General features: G+C 43.4%; 1 protein-coding gene across 1 annotated transcript in view; it reads right to left on the bottom strand.

Moving 5' to 3' along the window:
* COL13A1 (collagen type XIII alpha 1 chain) overlaps positions 1-20,407 on the bottom strand; it is a 122,259-nt gene that overhangs the window by 79,388 nt on the left and 22,464 nt on the right. Inside the window, exons 6-13 of the mRNA XM_075934944.1 lie at positions 18,719-18,745; positions 17,554-17,580; positions 16,019-16,045; positions 15,883-15,909; positions 14,900-14,926; positions 8,845-8,910; positions 532-648; positions 50-91 (exon numbers count right to left, since the gene is read on the bottom strand). Coding sequence (XP_075791059.1) covers positions 50-91; positions 532-648; positions 8,845-8,910; positions 14,900-14,926; positions 15,883-15,909; positions 16,019-16,045; positions 17,554-17,580; positions 18,719-18,745 — 360 coding nt within the window. The remainder of the gene's footprint in view (positions 1-49; positions 92-531; positions 649-8,844; positions 8,911-14,899; positions 14,927-15,882; positions 15,910-16,018; positions 16,046-17,553; positions 17,581-18,718; positions 18,746-20,407) is intronic.

The raw sequence follows: 20,407 nt of genomic DNA, 5'->3' as shown, positions 1-20,407 counted from the left end.
GAGGCTGCATGCACAAGCAAGAGGAGCGAGGCAACTCAACCGTACCTACCTTTCCATCCTTGCCTGCCTTTCCAGGCTCCCCTGCTGTGCCCTGTTGTGAGAGGGAAAGGAACATCAGTGACAGTATTTTCACCTTCCTCGGCTGCTTGATCTCGGCTTGGGAATAGAACTAGAGCAGAACATCAAAGAGATTTCAGGGGCTTTTTTTAGTCCCATTTCTGCTGAGAGCAGGCTAATTACAGCCAAAGTGTTACTTCCTCCCCATGGCATCTGTTGGAGAGAAGGAAATGGCACTGGTGTCACCCTCTCACACATGTGTACAGATAGCATAGCTTGGGAGAATAACTCCTCCCTCCCTGCTTGGGAACTCTTTCCTTCAGCCATGTACCAGCTTTCCTCCCTCCATGCCCTGGGAAATTGCGTGTGATCAGTACACTAGGCTCAGAGGAGACTATAAAAAGCAAAGGAAATTGCATGGCGTCAGGGGACAGGAAGGATAAATGCTGGGTGTTTGATTTCTGTTAAACTTACAGGTGGCCCAATTGGGCCAGGTTGTCCTGGATTTCCTGCTGGTCCAGATGGTCCAGTTGGCCCTGGTGGACCAGGTGGCCCTGGTGGCCCTTGGATCCCCGCCTGTCCTTGTTCACCCTGAGGTTCATTAAAATAAGGGTTACCATCAGGCAGTGAGAAATCACAGCCCAGCATCCAGGGTGTGTGATGTATGGCAGCTCAGCCAGAGCAAATGAAAAAGAGACAAGCCAAGCAAGTTACAGTTAGTGGCAGCAAAGGTTTCCAAAACTCAGGCAAAGGTCCTGGTCTGGTGGTCTTTCTGGGGGGAAGCCATTTCTTTGTAGTTTGCAAGTACATTTTAAAGCTCATTGTCAGAGCTTACTTAAAGGAGATGTGAAAACTGGATCAGATACTAAAATAGTCCCAGGAGCAACCCAAATGCAAAGTAAACTGTTTTTCTACACTTAAAAAAGTGTGATTAATTTTCCACGTGAGAAGCTGTGAGCACTGCACAGTCAGCGGTTACTGAAACCTTACCGTGCCTCCTGAAATCAGGCAATACTCTCGTTCCCATTTTACAGGCAGAGAAATCAAGCCAGGGTCCCTCTGTCACTTGCTGGCAGAACCACAAGTCCTCAGTCTAATTTTTTCCTCACTTTAACTCTTAACCCTTAATTTTGGCACGAGTCTGCTTTTTCTAACTGCAGCGGGAATCATAAGCAGAAATGCTGAGATACCGACAAAAACACTATTCTCATGATAATTTGAAGCCAGATAGAAACAGGAAGATTTAGGATTCTCATGAGGGAGCCTATTCCCGTGAAACTTAAAATCCAGTTGATTTGGATAATGTGCACAAAAAGAAATGTTTGGGTGCTTAGCTGAACTAAGCCCATCACACGCCCCCTCAACAGCCAGTCTCTTGGGGTATGTCTAAACTACATGGCTCCGTCAATGGAGCCATGTAGATTAGTTTACAAGACATAGGAAAATGAAGCAGTGATTTAAATAATCGCCCCTTCATTTACATCAAAATGGCTGCTGCGCTCTGCAGCTGTTTGGCGGCACAGCGTGATAGTCTGGACGCTCCGTGGTCGACAAGGAAAGCCCTTGTTGACCACCCCGGTAAACCTCATTCTACGAGGCATAATTCAGCGTGGCAGCCATTTTTATGCAAATGAATCAGCAATTATTTAAATCGCCACTTCATTTTCCTATGTCTAGAAACCTAATCTACGAGGCTTCATCGACAGAGCCATGTAGTCTAGACATACCCTTGGATTCCCCAACAATCTAAAGCATTCATACATGCCTGTTGCCTCTGTTGTTATAGGGTGGAGAATCAAGAATCATAGCTGGCAGGTGGTGAGGAGGGTAATGATTTTAAAGGATCCCCTTTAAGACTGCTGATCTATAAATGGCTAATACAATAAATCCCTAGGGCACCTTGACACTCAAGTTAAGCTGTTTAGCACTCTGCTTTCTCTTTTTATCACTCCCTTGCCTTAGATACAGTCTCACAAAGCTCTAATACCAGTGGCAGGATTTAAGTTAAAAAAACTCCTCTTTGAGATCTCCTTGGAAGGCCTAAAATAAAATGTAGTCATTTATTCAAAATTGTATGGGCTTCGGATTCAGACTACATCATGGGCAAAAAGAGCATTGTCTCTGCTGAAGTTGTCCAGTGCAGATGATGTTGTTGGATGCATTGAAGTTCCACTCACAGGAAGTCATGTATCCACGTGTGTAAAAGGCATGGAATGCATATCCCATGCATGAAGTGCCAACACTACATCTATGCTATAGGTATGTATTCTTGTAAGTCATTTATGTGGTGTCTCTTTCTGCCTTCAGAACTCTTAGGTTTCTAAGATTAGAACAAGCATTAAATAAAAACAGGTTTGTCCAGGGTGCCCAAGGAATGGCCACAACTATTTACTGAATTTGCATAATGACTTCCCCTAGAACTAGTAAGGAACAACACTGACCAGCAGAGGAAAGGATGGCCACTATCTAACGAGACAAACCCAAACACCTGGTCCCATTCCTGGCCTGCCCCTTCTCTGAGGCCTTGCCCCTGCTCTCTATAGCCCCTCCCTCCATTGCTCACTGTCCCCAATCCTCACTCAATTACACAAGGATGGAGCAAGGGGTTGGGGTGTAGAAAGGGGAGCAGGTTCTGGGCAGGACCTGATGGGTTTTCAGTATGGGAGGGAGCTCTGTGCTGAGCCTAGGGCAGGGGCCTTGGGGTGCGGGCTCTGGGAGGAAGTTGGGTATGGGAGGGGGTTCAGAGCTGGGGCAGGGATGCAGGAGGGGGTGAGAGGTAAGGCTCTGCAAGGGAGTTTGGATATGTGTGAGGGTCAGGGTTGGAACAGAGAGCTGGGATGTGGAAGGAGGTTCAGACTGTAGGAACCAGGAAAGAGCTCAGGGCTGGGGTGGGAGTAGGGTCCTGGAGGGTATGAGGGGTGCAAATTCCAGCTGGCAGTGTTTACCTCAGGCAGTGTTCAGTCAGTGGTGCAATGTGGCGTGGGGGGCAGGGGACTCCATATGCTGCTCCTGCCTGCAGGCACCACCTTCACAGCTCCCAATGACCACAATTTCTAGCTAATGGGAGTTGTGTGGGTGGTATCTGCAGGTGAAGGCAGCACACAGAGGCTCCCTGTCCCCACCGGAAGCCACAAGCAAGGACTTTCTGGCCATTTCTGAGAGCAGTAGAGGATCAGCACAGGCAGGGAGCCTGCCTTAACACTCCTGTGCTATTGAACTTTTAGCAGCTGATTTCTTAGTTTGGTTTCAGGAGCCAAATTCTGGGAGACTCCTGGCAAAACTCAGAGAGTTGACAACTCTAGCAGAGGAGGGCAGTTGGGCAGTTTTATAATAATGGAGACACTAACACAGTAATGGATAGGAATTTAACCTAAAGGAAGGAGAGTTTGGTAGCTGGTGGCACTGCCATTGGAGGGCACCTGTCACATTAGCAGCAGACAAGGTCAAAAAAAATTTCAACAAAACAGTATTCCACTGCAATTTTCCATAATTTACTCAGAATTAACATAATTTTTTCCACCATAATTTTTAAGGGAAAAAGGTGAAACAAATTGTTCTGAATTTCATTTTGCTTTAATAATGTCAAAAAAAGTTTCAACTTCATTTTGATAATGTTCATGTTTATTTTATATTAAATATGGTGCAGTATATTATTATTTATATATAATCTATAATATTGTATATAAAACAAAAGTTGAAATTATATGAATCAAAATGAGAAAATTGAAATGGAACATTTTTACCTTCTCCATTATCAAAACAAAACATTTCAGTGGTTCCTAATCAAAACTGTACAGCTTTTTTGTGCCACAAGAAATTTCACAATTGTGGGGTTTTATTCCTATGTGGAACAGACAAAATTCAAAACGTCAAAGTTTCCTGTGGACTGGAAATTCTGTTTTCCACTTAGCTCTAGTTTGCAGCTGGGAGGTTGCTGGATTGGGGACACATCACTGGAAGCTGTAGGAACTGTTGGCATTAGGAGGAAGAGGCTTAGTTTGCTATGGCCAGGTCTATACTAGACCCAGAAGGCTGGCTTACGGTATGCAACTTCAGCTACAAAATATTGTAAGCAGAGCTTGTCACTGTCTTCACAGCAGGAGGTAGATGGGAACAAAAGGTCCTGTTGGCTTCCTCCCTACTCCTCACAAATCAAGGAGCATCAGCAACGACTGTGAGCACCCTCACCATTCGATTTAGCGGGTCCTTACTAGACCAGCTAAATTAAACACCAGAAGATCGAGCTCACATAGCAAGTGGAGATGTGACCTATGTTTGTTACTGGACTATGCAAAGGTTTGTGACTGGGCCACTTGCTTCTCTGCAGGGTTCTAGAGTGTTTTATAGTTGGGAAGGAGAAAGGTGTTTGGCATTAGAGAGTGTGGGAGGACTGGCTATTTTGTGGGAGGGGAGTTGGATTAGGGTTGCTTAGCACTGATGTCTGTAAGGCAAGATTGGCAAGGGAGGGAACTTGCTGCTAGACCCTGAGGCGTACAGTAGTTCCATGAGGCGTACAGCTAGTTCGGATTAGGAAGCCTAATCCGAACTAGCTAGTCCATGCCACGTGTAGCCGCGCGGCACGCAGTCCAAACTAGCCGGCATTTAAAAATGGCGCCGGCCGGCTTTATGCAAATGAAGCCCAGGAAATTCAAATCCCGGGCTTCATTTGCAACTCCGTATGACTATATTACCCCCCCTAGTTCGAACTGGGGGGTAGTGTAGACATACCCCCAGAGAGGCAGAGACTTCACACCTTGACTCAGTGGGGCAATGCCGTGATGGGACTCAGCACAGATTGAGACTTGCCTAAGAGCACTTTTAAAGACACTTACCTTCCTTCCTCCCCCTTCCCACCCCCCCGCATCCCCCTTCTGTTCTGCAATGTGATTTGTCCTTTTCATATTTGTTCATTTTTTTTAATTGTATCCTTTGGTATATATGGTTGTGACTACTTTCTTCCACTATTTGATCTGAGGAAGTGGGTCTGGCCCACGAAAGCTCATCATCTAATAAACCATCTTGTTAGTCTTTAAAGTGCTACATTGTCCTGCATTTTGCTTCAACTACCCCAGACTAACACGGCTACATTTCTATCAGCACTTTTAAAGGGATTGGTGGTTCCTTTGATTTGGAAAAAAAAATCCCATGTAATTTACAATGATAAATAGAAAGAATGAGCTGAAATGTTCAGCAATTTTGTGACCAGCTAAATGTAAAGGCAGACTTTTCCACCTGCGAGCCAAACCCATAAGTGACCCAACCTCCTCTCTGGAAAACCCTTCCCAATCCAATCAAAATAGCTAGTTGTTCATCCTGCCCACTACAGCATAGGAAAAAAAGAGCTTTCTTGTCCCTGCTTTCTGTATGCTGTTTCTAGCACATCCAGGGGTCCTTCCATATAGACACATTAGACTCCTTGAGCTGAGTGTGTGTTCTATATAGCCAATATCATTCAAGAACTATCAGCCATCTACCTTTACATATATTTTAGCTTTTACATTTTTGGGTGAATGGTTTAAATAAGAACGCAAGGTAAATAGCCTTGATAGAGTCAGGCAACTACAAATTTCCCCAAGACCTCCTTGCTAATGCCTCTCATTCCTGATTTACACTACTAGCCCTGACACTCATTTTCTGGCCACAGCCTACTCACCGATCCAAACAGTGAGAAACACAAATCTATGATTCTATAATAAATTGCCTAGAAAGGTGGTGGAATCTCCATCACTGGAGACATTTAAGAGCAGGTTAGACAGTCACCTATCAGTATGATCTAAATGGTGTTTGGTCCTGCCATGAGGGCAGGGGACTGGACTTGATGACCTCTCGAGGTCCCTTCCAGTTCTAGTGTTCTATGATTCTATAAAAAACAAACAAACAAGGAAGAGACTTCATTTAATTTCACTGTTGATCCCAAAAGGAGCTGAAGTTATGCCAGGCAGACAGGGAATACATTAAACTGCTGCGTTATAAAGCCTTTGGATTTGGCATAACTAGAAAAACACATTTTAAAACCTTATGAATATGAAAATAAACTATTAGTTGCATAGTAAGTTGATAAAGTTCACCTCTTTGTGCTTAAGCTCTCGTTGGTTCTTTCCGTTGCTAACCCTATGTTTTACTAAAGCAAAGTAGAATCCCATTTGCCTGCTCTGTCTCCCACTACTCGGACTATCAATAACTGGAATGGGCACTCTGTTGGATGTGACTATCCACTTCTTGGAATGACAGGAGCACTGATGGTGCTAATGTGTGTATATACATTAAACCCAGTTGCCATGATGGAAATTCACACTGGCAGTTGGCAAGCATTCAGCAAGACCCAGGCAACCTTTTTTGGTAGAAGACCTGCAAAAACCATACGCTGTCACTGTGGTGTCCTTGCTTTTTTGCAGTGGACTGAGTATACTTTGTGTAAGCATGAGCTTCATATAGCTAGACTCCTAGACATATAAAGCTTAGTTACTACATAATTATAGGATTTAACTGGAATGTAACTCGGTAGATGGGGTAAGTTGGAGATCAGATATCATACTTATCAGATGTCATTTAATATTTTTAGCCATTAATTGGTGCTATTTTTCAGTTTTGTTAAACACCAATTAGTTGCCTAGATATTTCTTGTGGATTAAATGTTCTATTCTCCCTCTAACAAAGCTCATGGCTAACTCACTGTTCCCTCCAACAAGTTCTCTGTTATAGCACTCTTGTTGGCATAGTGTAAAGCAGTAGCATTTTTATTTTCAACTACTAACGGTCAGATTTGTTTTACAGCTTCAGCTCTTTCTAGCATTCCAAACATTTGGCTCCAAGGGTTCATAGGACTTACTGTTCTGCTGTGGGGAAGCAGGATTTGTCAGGGTGGGCTTATATTTTCTGCTGCTTGAGGAGTGAATGTCACACCACACTTGCTAAATGAATCATATACAGTAAACTTCCGATAATCCGGCACCTTTAGGACCCAGGGGGTTCCAGATTATCAGATATGCCGGACTATCAGAAGGGGGGGCTATGAGGGGTCTGGAGTGGGGTGGGAGGGGATGCCACCCCAGACCCCTCATAGCCCCCCTTATGATAGTCTGGCTGTGCCCCAGGCGTCCCTGATTCAGCCGCTGCTGGTCAGTTTCAGCAGCAGCTGAATCGGGGAAGCCTACAATAGAGCAGCTGGGGTGCTGCCGGGTTGGTCCCGCAGCGCCGAGGGGCAGCGCTACAGCACCAACCCAGCAGCACTCCAGCTAATCTTGGGGACACCTGGGACAGAGCAGCTAGGGTACTGCCCGGTTGGTCCCGTAGCACTGCCCCTCGGGGCTGCGGGACCAACCTGGAAGCACCCCAGCTGCTCTTGGGGACGCCTGGGGCAGAGCAGCTGGAGTGCTGCCGGCTGAATCCCGACGCCTGGGGCAAAGCAGCTGGGGTGCTGCCGGGTTGGTCCCATAGCCCCGAGGGACAGCGCTATGAGACCAACCTGGCAGCACCCTAGCTGCTCTGCTCCCGGCTTCCCCAATTCAGCTGCTGGTCAGTTTCAGCAGCAGCTGAATGGGGGAAGCCTGTCCGGCTGCCCCAGCACTTCCGGGTTCCTGATGGTGCCGGACCATCAGGAGTCCTGGAGCATTGGATGCCGGACTAATGGAGTTTTACTGTACTTCAAATTCACATGATTTTTTTAAATGCTTATGAGATTTACAGTCCTGGAGAATGATGCTCACAGAACAGGTATAGAATGGAGAGTAGCAGTGCAAGCTTCCCTACCTGGCCCTGGAAATAAATGTTGGCTTTAAAAATCTTTCTATCTGTGCAGTCCTTTTTTTCTCTCTTGAGACTACCAACTAGGGGGCAGCCAATGCCAGCTTTAGTGGTTTGTATGATGTAAACACCTGTCCAGTAAAAAATGGACTGGGATCATCAGTTCATTTCACCTGGGTAAAGATAACTTTAGGTAAGCAGTAAACTGTCCTGGGCATGGATCAGTAGCCTACAGGTGAAAAGCTCTATAGGGATTACACATCTCTTGAGTGATCCTGCTTTCTACATCTCATACACAATGAAAACTGTTTGAAGTGACTAAACAAGGGAATGACAAAAATCAGCTGGTAATGTGAGGTAGATAAATATATTTTAAGACAAGGATTTGCCTAGTAAGCATGGCATCTAGCACCAATTTTACAGTACTTACTAAAATTAAAAAAAACCCTCTGATCAGTTACTGATGTTGTTGTGCATGCAGAAACTTGCTTCTTAAGGCCATGTCTCCACTGACTGGAGGATCGATGCTCTGGTGATCGATCTTCCGGGTTTGATTTAGAGGGTCTAATAAAGAGACCCACTAAATCGAAAGCTGAGGGTGCCCATGTAAACCACGGTATTTCTTGCTGTCACTGTTAAGGGAAGTCAACAGGAGAGTTTCTCTTGTTGACCTCCTGCTATGGGGCTGCCCCAGAAAATCAATGCAAGGTATGTTGACTCCAGCTATATGCAATTCATATCAATTTTCTCTGCCAGTGTAGATCTGGTTTAAGGTAGATGTCAGGCTTATCCATGCCTTTTTTTAAACCACATTATCCTTCAGGAATTATGTTTCATATTCCATTTTTTTTATTTAAAATATCCGGATTTGCTCTGTTTCTGTTTAGACAGATTTTCTCACAAAATATATGCTCCACTCTAAAGAGAGACCCCTGGTTCCACCAGAGTGTTTTTGAAACCCCTTCTCAAATGAAGGAAAGAAGCAGATTAATCTTACAATTCAGAGTTGGCTTAAAGCAGGCAAGGAGAAAAAAAAGTGTCTACCTGGAAAGTGCGTCTCTTTATGACCGGGGGTGGAGCCAGCCGCACTGAATTGAGGAGAGGCAACAGCTGAAGAAGAAGACCGAACCCAAAGGTCACAGGGCAAAGGTCACAAGGCAAAGGAGTCAGTAGGGCATCAAGAGTCAGAGAGCAGCCAATAAAGAAAATGAAAAGATAGGGAAAAAGAAAGATGGTAATGAGAATAAACCACAGCTGAGAAATAGTTAGGAATGGCACATGGCGGGATACTTGTCAACGGGTACTGCCTGGCAAACCTCTGAGCTCTGCTGTATTGTACTCTAACCACAGGAAAGAATGGAGGCACAGGTTTTTCTGGCAAGGGGTACAAATTTTGCTCCCCCTTGGTTTTTCACAGCCACCCAATCTATCAGTTCTTTCTTGCTTTCAGCCTGTGCCCAGAAAGAAAACTTACCAAGGGATTTATGCCAGCTTATACTGCGCTCTTCAGATCATCTTTATTGAAACAAAAATAAATATTCTTCTGCCCAATTCCCAGAGTTTCCTGGGGACACTGCTGTTCTCTCAGTTGTTTCTCTCAGTTATTAAGATAGAAGTTTGCTCTCTGGTTTTAAAGCTCCTTTTGTCACCTGAGCTCTCTGACAATGGCAGCTCCCTATTTCTGTGCCCCTCATTAAAGAAATATTTTTTTCTCTGGCAGTCATCTTGTGAGTAAATTATTCTGCTATCAGTTCTCTACAAATTACAAAGAGGATACAGCTTACAGTTATCCCCTTTTTTCTCTTACTCCAAGATTGTTCCCCATGTCTCTTTAAACTTCCTAATGATTCTGCCATTTTTCCTCTTTGTTAGATCTGCTCCTTCAAGGTATTGTGGGATTCCACCATTTAACTAGTTGGAAGGGTCAGTGCACAACAGTGAAGAAGTTCCTCCCAAGCAGAAGCAAAGTTCATCATATATTCATTAACCTCCCATTTCCTGCCAGGGACAGCAGTGAGAGAACTGGACCAGATTGCAAAGGTAAGCAGAGTTCTACCAGGGGCTGCCTCACTTGTTCAAGACTCTTAATTTTTTTTGCTTTCCTGAGATGCTCACTATCACCATGACCCAATTCCAGAAAGAACTTAGATGTCTGCTGATCACCAGGGCTATGTCTACACTGCAGAACTTTTCTGGGATACCGGAGGCATCCCGGAAAAGCAATGCTGTGTCCAAGGAACGCGTCTGCTTTTTTGGAACAGTTTCCAAAAAAGCAGATGCATTCTTTCACCATCCCTATATTCCTCATTGTTGAGGAATAAGGGATGTGCCAAAATAGGAGGATTTTCTGAAATTTGGCCCCGTATATACCGGCCAAATTTCAGAAAAGTCTCTTTTGGAAAAAAAGTGGAAAAAGAAACGCAAATTGCAGTTTGCAATTTGCGTATCTTTTTCCAACTTTTCTTTGCAGTGTAGACCTAGCCCAGAAGATAAACTTCTGCCTCACAATATGCTGAGTGTGTGCTTAGCGTTTTCTGGTTTAAAAGTAACCATGGCTTGTGACCCATTTTGGACAGCAATCCTCTCAACATCACAAAGCTGACCCTCACAAATCAAAACCACATACTAAAGCTCAGAGTCTTCTGTTCATCTTTCTGCTGGATCTAATTTCCACTTCCCAACATGTTCCTGTGCACTCAAGAGGCTGCTTAAAACCACAGAACACTGGTGTTGACAGCACCAATTCAAACTCTAGGAATATTCGTATTAGGCCTAATTAACTTTCCTGTTTACCTCAGTTTCACACTAACTCAGTTTTCCTAACTCCACTGAAGGCACTGTTGATTTACAGCAGAGTGAGTGAAGGGAGAAAAGAGTCCTCCGTGTGCACACTCAGCACTCCTCTCCGTGGGTTTACCTTGTGTTAGTGGTGTAGCTGAGGCTGAGAGGTGTTGCCTGCAGGTCTCCCATGACAGTGATGATGTGCATTTAAGCAGCACGTTCTGCTCCCCCAAACACGGGTGTTTGTGTTTTACTGAAAGCTCAGACCCAGTCTTGTTGCAAAATGAAATGTCATCACAATATTGCAGCCTTACAGCCCTTATATAAACAGTAAATGCATATTTGAGGTAAACCAGTGGAGAGAAACTCTGACGCAGAGCGCCACAATTAAAAGCAGATTCACAGACCACATTAGGGTGCAGTCTGCACTGAACCTCAGAAGAAATAAACATGATCATTTCATCTTTTTAGGTCACGCTATATGGTCAACAGAGCATTTGAAGACTTGCAGCACCCATGCTATCAGTATACGTGGCATCTGGGAGGGAGGAAGCAGCCATGTTGTCAAGGCTCTGAAGTCCAGTCAATCTCTAAGTGGCTGTCTGTGTTGACTGCCTTAAGATTTCACATAATTTTTAAGGTTATCTTGTTCTCTAATCTAACACAGGAACTCATAAGCTATCAAGAAATGCAAAATGGCATTTGAAACTCAACCAGGCCACCTTTGACAGGAACAGGTTCTCCTCTGCCAAAAAGCAAACTTTTGTGAAGAGTGGGGTGAGGAATAGAGAAAGGAAGGCCTGGGGTAGGGCAGGAGGATTTTGACCAGAACTCTCATGGTATTAATTAGGGTGTTTAGTGCCATGCGTACGTTGTACGGAATATGGCCAATGCAATATCTAAATGGCTGGAAAATACAGAAACACCCGCCCTCCCCCAATGAATGGTCCTGTAGTTTTTAATGTTTTTTTAGTTACAGACTAACATAGTCTGTAACTCTGAGACTGAAAAATACAGAGATATTTGTATTTCCCTCTGAGACTGGAAAATACAGAGATATTCTAGAATTATCTTCAGCCATTGGTTTGATGAATGGTTATTTCCTATTGGAAATTAGCAAGAGAAGATTAGAAAGCAAAGTAATATAAGAGGCCAGCCTGGTGGTTCAGTGGGGCATTCTGGGAGCTGGGAAAACTGTTATCTTCTGCTTGGGCAAAGAGTGCATTTAGCTTCTACTTGTGGTAACTCAGGTGAATGATCTGGGAGCCACCAAGAGGGGATCTGTGGGAGGAACCATGCAGTAATTTGTGTAATCTGACTCTCTGGAGGGAGTATGGCTGCAATGTACTGGCATGTAGGAAGGGAGTGGGAGGGGCTATTCAAAATGGGTGGGGAGAAAAATGGCATTGAACATCAGCAGCTTATTTAGTTTCTCTTCTTCAAAACTGAGTATGTGTGGGCAGGGACCTGGCTGTGAATTCAAGTACACAGAGAGTAAGAATATGAAAAGTGTGTGAAAAATGCATTTCAAGCCTCCTTCTCCTGTCCCCAGAATTGCATTCCCAATGTTCCAATGGCAAGTTCTTTGCAACATGCAGCATGCAATATTGGATTTACATCCTGGTTCCTTTTGCATCAGAACTGGGTCTTGTTAAACCATTACCCACAAACCTTCAGTGTAAGAATCTGATTAGAGCGCAGGGCTGCAAGTGTTGTACTTAGGTATTCCTAGGGGATAGTGAAGATACAGTGACACAGAACTCGATCAGTTAGATATTCCACATCATCAGGAGAAGAAAGAACTTTACCAGCTTGACTCTTCTCAGACCAGCTTCCATTTCCAACCCTCCACTTGCCATTGTGATTTTGTACCATGCTCTGACAACCCAGTCTGTCCTTAAGCAGTAAACCATATAACCTGCTAGTGTGATCTCTTTACCCATTGGAACATATGTCCTGTTTGCTCATGGGTTACACAATAGACTGATGCTTTTAAGAGGGCCAAAGCAAAGAAGGATCCCTGACCTTAAATTTCCTCTCTTAAAAAAAATCTTTCCCTGTTTTTATCATATTTGAAATTCATTGTCTTACCCATGGCATCTGAGGATAATCACTGCTGCTTGTATGAACCAGGTCTCCCAAGAAAGACAAATTGTAAGTTAACTAAAAAAGTGCACAACACTATTTAAAAAGGGACTTTTCTTAATGTTCCCTCCTTTTTTTTCTTATAATGAGGAAAAGAAGGATATCCGTGCATAGGCTAGTGCATATTTACTATTCCCTTTCCCCTAGATCTTTCTGGCTCACAGATATATTCAGCACAGGAAACTGGGCTTTGGGAAGTTGTCACATTGGAAGCTCTGATTGCAGCTTAAATACCTCCACACCGCTTTCTTAAAGACTGGATATGGTGCTCTTCTAGACTTAGTTAGAGCCAAGCAAGGCAGAGATTCACACTGTACACCATAACCCTAACCTGCAGCACCTCCTGTGTTACAGGCCTGAACCTTTTTTAAATGAAGTCTGCCAGCTATTGATTGGGTGGTGGTAGTACTGAAATGTGGACCAACATCCAGCAATAACTATAAACTGAGACAACTTGTGACCTCAGACAGGTATTAAGTGAGGTAATCAATTTCTGCATTTCCTAATTTTGTTGGGTCCCAGCCCCTGCTTTTCACCTTGAACGATGTGGGCAGTCTGGAGCCAAGGGCTGTAATGGAACCCAGGACACTGCTTAAGTGAACGCTGTTGTTAGCTTTTTTTTTTTTCTAACATAACAATCTAGTGAGACAGCTTATCTAAATAAACACAGCTGACCTTCTATTATTGTATCGGGGCCGGAACACACGACCATCCTTCTCCCCCCAGCATCCAGATGCCACTGACAGGTCTGCTATGTACATGCAGCCTTCATACCAGAGTCTTGGACCACCTCATCCCTACTTCTCTCTGGGCCTGAGGCCAGAGCCCGATTTAATTGTCCAGAGACTTTTCAAAAAATAAATAGAAAGCTTTTAAGCCTGTCTCCCTGTGTACAGTGGTTACAAGTTTCAATCCTCTCATATGATGTCCTTCCAGTGCATTTCCAATGGCTTTTCAGAGCCACAGTTGTTTTTAGTTTTGTTTATGCCTGGTTAAATTCTATCCCTATAATCCTCTAAACACCATGATATACTCCCTTCTCTCTTGACAGGGGTACATGCCGGACAGGGCAGGATGGGGAAACAAGTGGGGCTATTTCCTGGGCTTAATGAAATTATTATTCAAATAAATAAAAGTGTCCCTTCCCTCTTCCAGACAGTGGTGTGCAAAAAGCCAGGTGGCATCTACAAGATTACAGGGAATTCATTGGGAACTGTGACAGAACTGGATACTGTAAATGTAGACCATAGGCATTATTTGCTGGGTGAAGAATTTTTACCCCTCCTCCCTCAAAAAACTTCCCGTCCCTCAGTGAATACATGGAGTTTAAGTGTTCTAACTATAAATACATAGGCTTTCAAGGCACATTGCCGGTATTACCCACCATCTTTTACTGGTTTGCTCATGAAGCCTATTTTTCTGCAACCCTGTATGGGCTAGATTGTGCCCTTTGGATCTGTATGTGGAGGGGGCCACCCATGCAAGTTTTGCCCAGCTTTAGCTCAGCCAACTCTGCAGTTCCCTCCCTTCCTTTGGGCTTTAGAGAAAGGCGTTCCACATGCTGGAAGAGAAGATAGAGAGCACAGGGACTGGGAAGGGAGAAGTGGCCAGGACAATGCAGAATCAGGATGGGAGACGCACATTGTCCCTGGACCTGGCCTTAAACAAATTGGGTGAAAAAGATAACAGAGGCCCTAGCTTCATTGTTCTTTCCCCCAAGGGCCTCCAGAATTCCTAGTCATACAGCCAGCGAGGGAACTAAGAAGGGTACAGAGATGGTATGGAGGCACAAAGCCTCTAAATGTCTCTGTATTCCTACAGATCCCCAGGGATCCACAAAATTTTGGGGTGTAGCCTATAGCCTTTTCCCTTTGAGGCAAACCCCACTTCCTGACAGCATGATGCTGGGCAGTTCTTTGTGAGGGGACGATAAGGGTGTATATCTAGAGGTCTGTCCTAATTTAAAGGAAATGAAATAAAGTTGTAAATCCCAGCTGAAAAATTCTATATAATACCTTCCAAGAAAACATGTCGGTCAGAAAAAGAGCTCTTATGGGACACACGCAAGGACCTCACTAACGAAAGCTCTTACATTCCCATATAAAAGCCACCCAAACAGATTAGGATTAATGTGCAGGAAGTCATGCTGCAGTTAATAACAAATACTGCTTACCCTGTGTGGGTAATCACCACACTGGCCCTGTGAAAGGAGGAGAGTAAAAAGAAAATAGTTTAAATTGTGAATGTAGTGAACTAAAATAGGCATATAGGGTCAGAGCTGCAGCAGGTAAATATTGACATGGCCACGCTAACCTCAGTGGATCAGCTATGCCCATTTAGGCCCACTGAGCATCCTGCAAATTATCTGATATCCCTTTCCTCCCCAATGTCATTTTTCTTTTAGTCAGAGATGCACAGAAAGCAAGAGAGAGTTTCTTTCAGAACAATCTCACAACAGAAGGTTTTTTCTCTCTCTCTCCACCCTCCCCCATTTTGAAATGTGCCCAAACTACCATTTTATAGGGGTTTTCAACATTTAGCCCATCCAATTTTCAGTGTAACTGCTGGGTCTTCACAGTTTGGAAATTATTAAAAAAAAAAAAAAAAAAAACCCCCAAAAAACCAGGGTCCTAACTTCATATTTAGGCACCTAAATAAATGGTGATTTTCAAAAATTTGAACCAGCCTCACTCGGTGCTTTTGAAAATCAGACCTCTTATTTAGACTGTACATATGGATTTAGGAGACATGCTTCTGGCTTCTAAGTTTTGGAATCACAGTTTTCTGTTATTAACATTAGGGTCACATTGGCTTCCTATCTATATTCTGAGTCATAGCAGCATAATTTAGTGAAGAAATGTTTATACTGTGGACTCTCTAGCTATAGAAGAGCAGGCGATATTAATAACAACATTTCCAGATGAGTTTTCAGTCCATAATCTTTAGCATAGGTCATGACAGGAGTTGATGAGCACAGCTTAATTTTCAGATGTCCACAGGATGAACCCACAACTAGAAAAATATTGTCAGTTTTTGTCAACTGACCTAATTTGCTCTGAAAGCCATAGCTGAAGAATATGGAGTACTAAAAGGAAGCACTCATTCATTTCCCTGCCCTTTAAATGTCATTATAAACCCAACTCCCATCCAAATTACCTTCTCTCCTTTTTGTCCTGGAGGTCCCTAAGAAAGAAAAACAATTAAAAATGAATTAAAGAGAACTGTGCATATTAGGGGGAAAGTGCCAAAAGAAGGTAGATTTACAAGAGAGTGTATGAAGTACAGCACTTACCGGTTGTCCCTTGGGACCAGCAACACCCTTTAAAAAATACAGTGTTGTGAGTTACATTTATGCTTGTATATTCAATGACAGGAATATTAAATAGCACATGGCATGTACTCTGGTGAAAATGTGGTTTTTAAAAGTCTTTAGCCAAAAATTCCTATGGTAGATCTCAGTTGCCTTTCTAGTGTTTCATACACTACAGAAACAAAGATGCACAAGTTCTATAGCTTTACTGAGGGGGGATACCTACAGGAGAGTGAAAAATTATGTAGCTATATGACTTCTGTCTGGGGACTGAAGCAGGAACACCTGGAGCTAAAAATCCAGAGCTGGTAGAGCCCCAGCTCTGAACCAACTTATATTCAAATGGATTTTTCATAAGAGCAAAAACAGTGAAACAGTCAAAGCGAAGTCACCCAAAGTATGTCCAAATACCTGCCTGGCAAGGATGCTGGCTGTAGGGAAATTACTAATTGCTGGCTTTCTAAATTACTCATTTGAATAACCTTGTGAATAATGAACTCTCTGACCCATGTGAAAACTCTGAAAATTAGAGCTGGCCAAAAAAATTCAAAAGTTAAAATTCTGATGAAATGAAGGAAACTAGCTCAGGCTGTGTCTAGTCTACAAAGTTCTTCCAGAAAAAGATACGCAAATTGTGAATCACAATTTGTGTATCTTTTTCCACTTCTTTTTTCAGAAGAGGCTATTCCAACATTTGGCCCATCTACACTGGACCAAATGTCAGGAAAAAACCCTTTTTCAGGACATCCCTTCTTCCTCATAAAACGAGGTTTACAGAGATGCCGAAAAAATGTGTCTGCTGTTCTGGAAAAAAAATTCAGAAGAGCAGATGTGTTCCTTGGAAAAACTCTGCAGTCTAGATGTACCCTCAGCTACACATGCTCTGTACATTAGCTTTATAAGTCTTTATCATTGTGATTTCACAACCAAAATTCTTCAGATAACTCAAAGGCATAAGACCTCATTTAGGACTCCATAAAGCACATGCCAAGATGGTAGCATTACAATTAAGTCATTTTGGATTTACCAAGAATTCAAGAATAAAATAAGGCCTCTGAAAAATCATCCCAACTGGTGACAAATATGGTTTTTGTTCTTCAGAAAACTCCAAATCAGCTAAATGGGTGATTATGAAAAACTTTCCATAAACATTCACTTCTGAGAGGAGTCCAACCATGAAACATTTCATTTCCCCAAGTATTTTTAAAGAATATAATTAGTAACTGAACATAGAGCGTAAGAATTAAAATGACATCCCTATGCATAACTACTGAGATGCTATAGTGACTTGTTAGACAGCTACTCATTGTCATAAAACTTATAGATAAGCCTCCTAGCTTCTGCTATCATGGTTTTACTATATTAGCTAGGAAGTTAGAATGTTAGTAGGAATTTGAGTGGTTAGTATGCACAGAGTAGCTCATTTCGTTTGAGTCAAACTTCAGCTAATGCCCCTGAGAACCAACACAGCCTCAAACCAACCCACTGCTCCCTGGAGATACACATGTAGTTTTTACCATCTCCCCCTTCTGTCCTGGATGGCCCTGAAAAGGAAAAAAGAGTGTGTGTTGTCACTATAGAATCAGGTCTAAGCCCTTCATTCACACATCCCCTTGCTATGGCTGATCCTTTCATTTTGCCTGTTCTTGGTACCTATGAAGACATAAGGATGTATCCAGTAGCCTCACAGCAAGTGGATCCTCCTTCCTGGTTATTCAGGTGTAAAGCACAGAAAATAAAGCTTTGCTGGTGACTGACATAGACATGTGGTGAGGTATTTAGACCTTTTCCTCAAGCTTGGTGGGACGGGGTTACTGCTCTCCCTCTGACTAGAGGAAAGAGCACAGCTGTCTGTCCTCAGTGCAGGGGTGTGAAGGGTAGCAGTGCTCTGACTGATTAATCCCCCGACTAGAGTTCTATGAGCTGCTGAGGGATGTTTCTGGCAGTGAAATATAGGATCCTTAGTATGAGGTCTTGTGCTAAGAGGAGCTCTGGGTGGAGAAATTTGACTTCTCTTCCTTTCTGTAACTTGGTTGCAGTGAGCTATAATTTAGATTTTTCTTTTGGATTTGCCTGAAACAACTCATGCCTTGTTTCTTTACTCTGGCTGGCAGAAACTCTATAGTATCTGTGTGTGCCCTTTAAAGGGGCAGGGCATTATTTATATTTGTCTGTTTACAACAAAGCTCACCACAAAAGGGGTTTGAGCACCCCCAGGGCCTTCAGAATATTTGCTGTGCTGGCTGACCTGTCGCCATGTGGGGGAGGAATAAACTATACTGTTCAATTAAGGGCAGTCTGCTGCAGTGAGATATCTGAAGCTTAGGAAACTCATTCCATTTGTCTCTAACTGTCACTGCTGGAGGTGGGAAGTCAGTTGCTCAGGTTTAAAGGGTGGCTTCAGGGATAAGTGCTAGTTCATAGGTGAACCAATAAGGTAATTGATCAACATCAGTAGCGGAAGGGCACCTTCTATGATTTACTGATGCTCTGAAGCGTACCCAGATGAATTTGGTGATGGTCTTCTCCTGCCCATAACTTTTCATATGCCTAAGGGCATGCACACACTTTGCAAAATAATTCTATCCAAATTAACCTATTAGCAGCTGGGCTTAAAGGACAGGGGAAGTTTTAGATCAAGGAACAGGGAGAGAGAAGCCATGAAGGAAAAGTTTTACTTACTGGTTTCCCGTCCAAACCAATTGGGCCCTGAAAGAAAAAAGGGAGAGCTGATGGGAAACTAGTTCATTGGTGGTTTATCCAGTTGTCCCATAAAACTGGGAGGAGACTGAATAAGAAGCAGATAGATCACACAGAATGATGTGGCTGGGACTATAAACAAGAAACTTTGTTAGATGTGAGATGCAGAACACAGGAGAAAGAAAGCAAATTGACTGACCCAGTAGAGCGCTGCTATGTGAGAGATTTCTTATCAGGTCTCTCATTGGCTGCAGAGCCAATGTGTCCATTATTCAGTTCCATGGAGGAATTTCTTGCCTCTGTCACTAGTGGCCTCTGGAATTAAGGATCTATCATAATGGGCTCTGAATGGACCTTTCAGTTCTCGTTGGCTGGAAGGATGCTGGCTGTAATGCAAGGGCTCAAGTGTATGTGTGTGTGTGTGGGGGCGGGAGGGGTGGCTGTGTACGAAACATGAGGAGACCTCACGACACTGGCAGGATTACTGAGAATTCGTGGAGAGGAGAGGAAAGGAAAGGATCAAATGGAAAGATGTGAGTCACCCACTAAAACATCCCAGAGAGTCTGGGTCCAGGTTTCATGTTTTTTAACTTGATTTGGGTTTTATTTGCTCTCCTTACACTTGGCCATCATGTGGAGAGACATGCTCATCCTAAAGTGAAGGCAGTATGAAGTCATGGATCATCTTTCAGAGAGACAGGGCAGAGTGTTCAGGACTGACTGAGCATGGAGACTGCAGATTCCTCAAGTTCCCCCTGCCCTGTCCAATGTATTTTCCAACAGAACTGTGTTTATACTCAGCAAATCCTTGAAGGAAAAGTACCAAGCCCTCAGCTGAATTGAGCAGGCTGGTGGAAGGTGTCATCTCATCTGAAGAAGTGGGTTTTGACTACGAAAGCTCATGATACTATATGTGTATTTCTATTGGTCTCTAAGTGCACATCTACACAGCAGGGCAAAAGTCAAGTTAAGCGACGCAACTTCAGCTATGTCAATTGTGTTTCTGAAATTGAAGTAGCTTAATTCAGCTTTTGGCGCTGTCTACACAGCAGGAAGTCAAAGGAAGAACACCATTCCTTCGACTTTCCTTACTCCTCATGAAATGAGGGTTACAGGAGTCAGAGTAAGAAGTCCTCCAGCTCGCCATTATTTTGAAATAACGGCTTGCTGTGTAGACATGCTCTTTGTTATTTTGGAATGACATCAGTTATTCTGAAATAATGCTGCCATGTAGACATAGCCTAAGGTGCTACTCATTGTGTTTAAAAGTTATGATAAAGGTAGTTCAGTTATGAGAATAACAGAAACGGCACAACAAATACTGAGTTTTGGAACAGAATAGATGGTGGGGATTGTGCTATAGGACCAACTTGCCAGCAAATGGGCTAAAATGGGAATTTCTCCATCTTCCAAATCTGGTTTTCACCTCAGCTATATCTGTAATTTACAGCGCTGCAAAAGAAATTCCAGCCATGCTTTTGCTGTCTACCCTCCTATTGCCTGGGCTTCCAGTCTAACAAGGCCTATAGCTGAGCCATGCTGCACAGGGTCGGATGAATCTCAGGGGCTCATATTGGAGTTCATTAAGGCTGGAATTTCACTTACCTGGGGTTTATTTTCTTTATTTTGCTTGTTTTGGGGTGTTTTTTTACAGCATGGACCTGGCTTGAA

This window comes from Pelodiscus sinensis, chromosome 8 (genome assembly GCF_049634645.1).
Source record: "Pelodiscus sinensis isolate JC-2024 chromosome 8, ASM4963464v1, whole genome shotgun sequence".
NCBI classification, from domain to species: domain Eukaryota; kingdom Metazoa; phylum Chordata; order Testudines; family Trionychidae; genus Pelodiscus; species Pelodiscus sinensis.
This window is presented reverse-complemented; position numbering and strand designations above follow the sequence as displayed.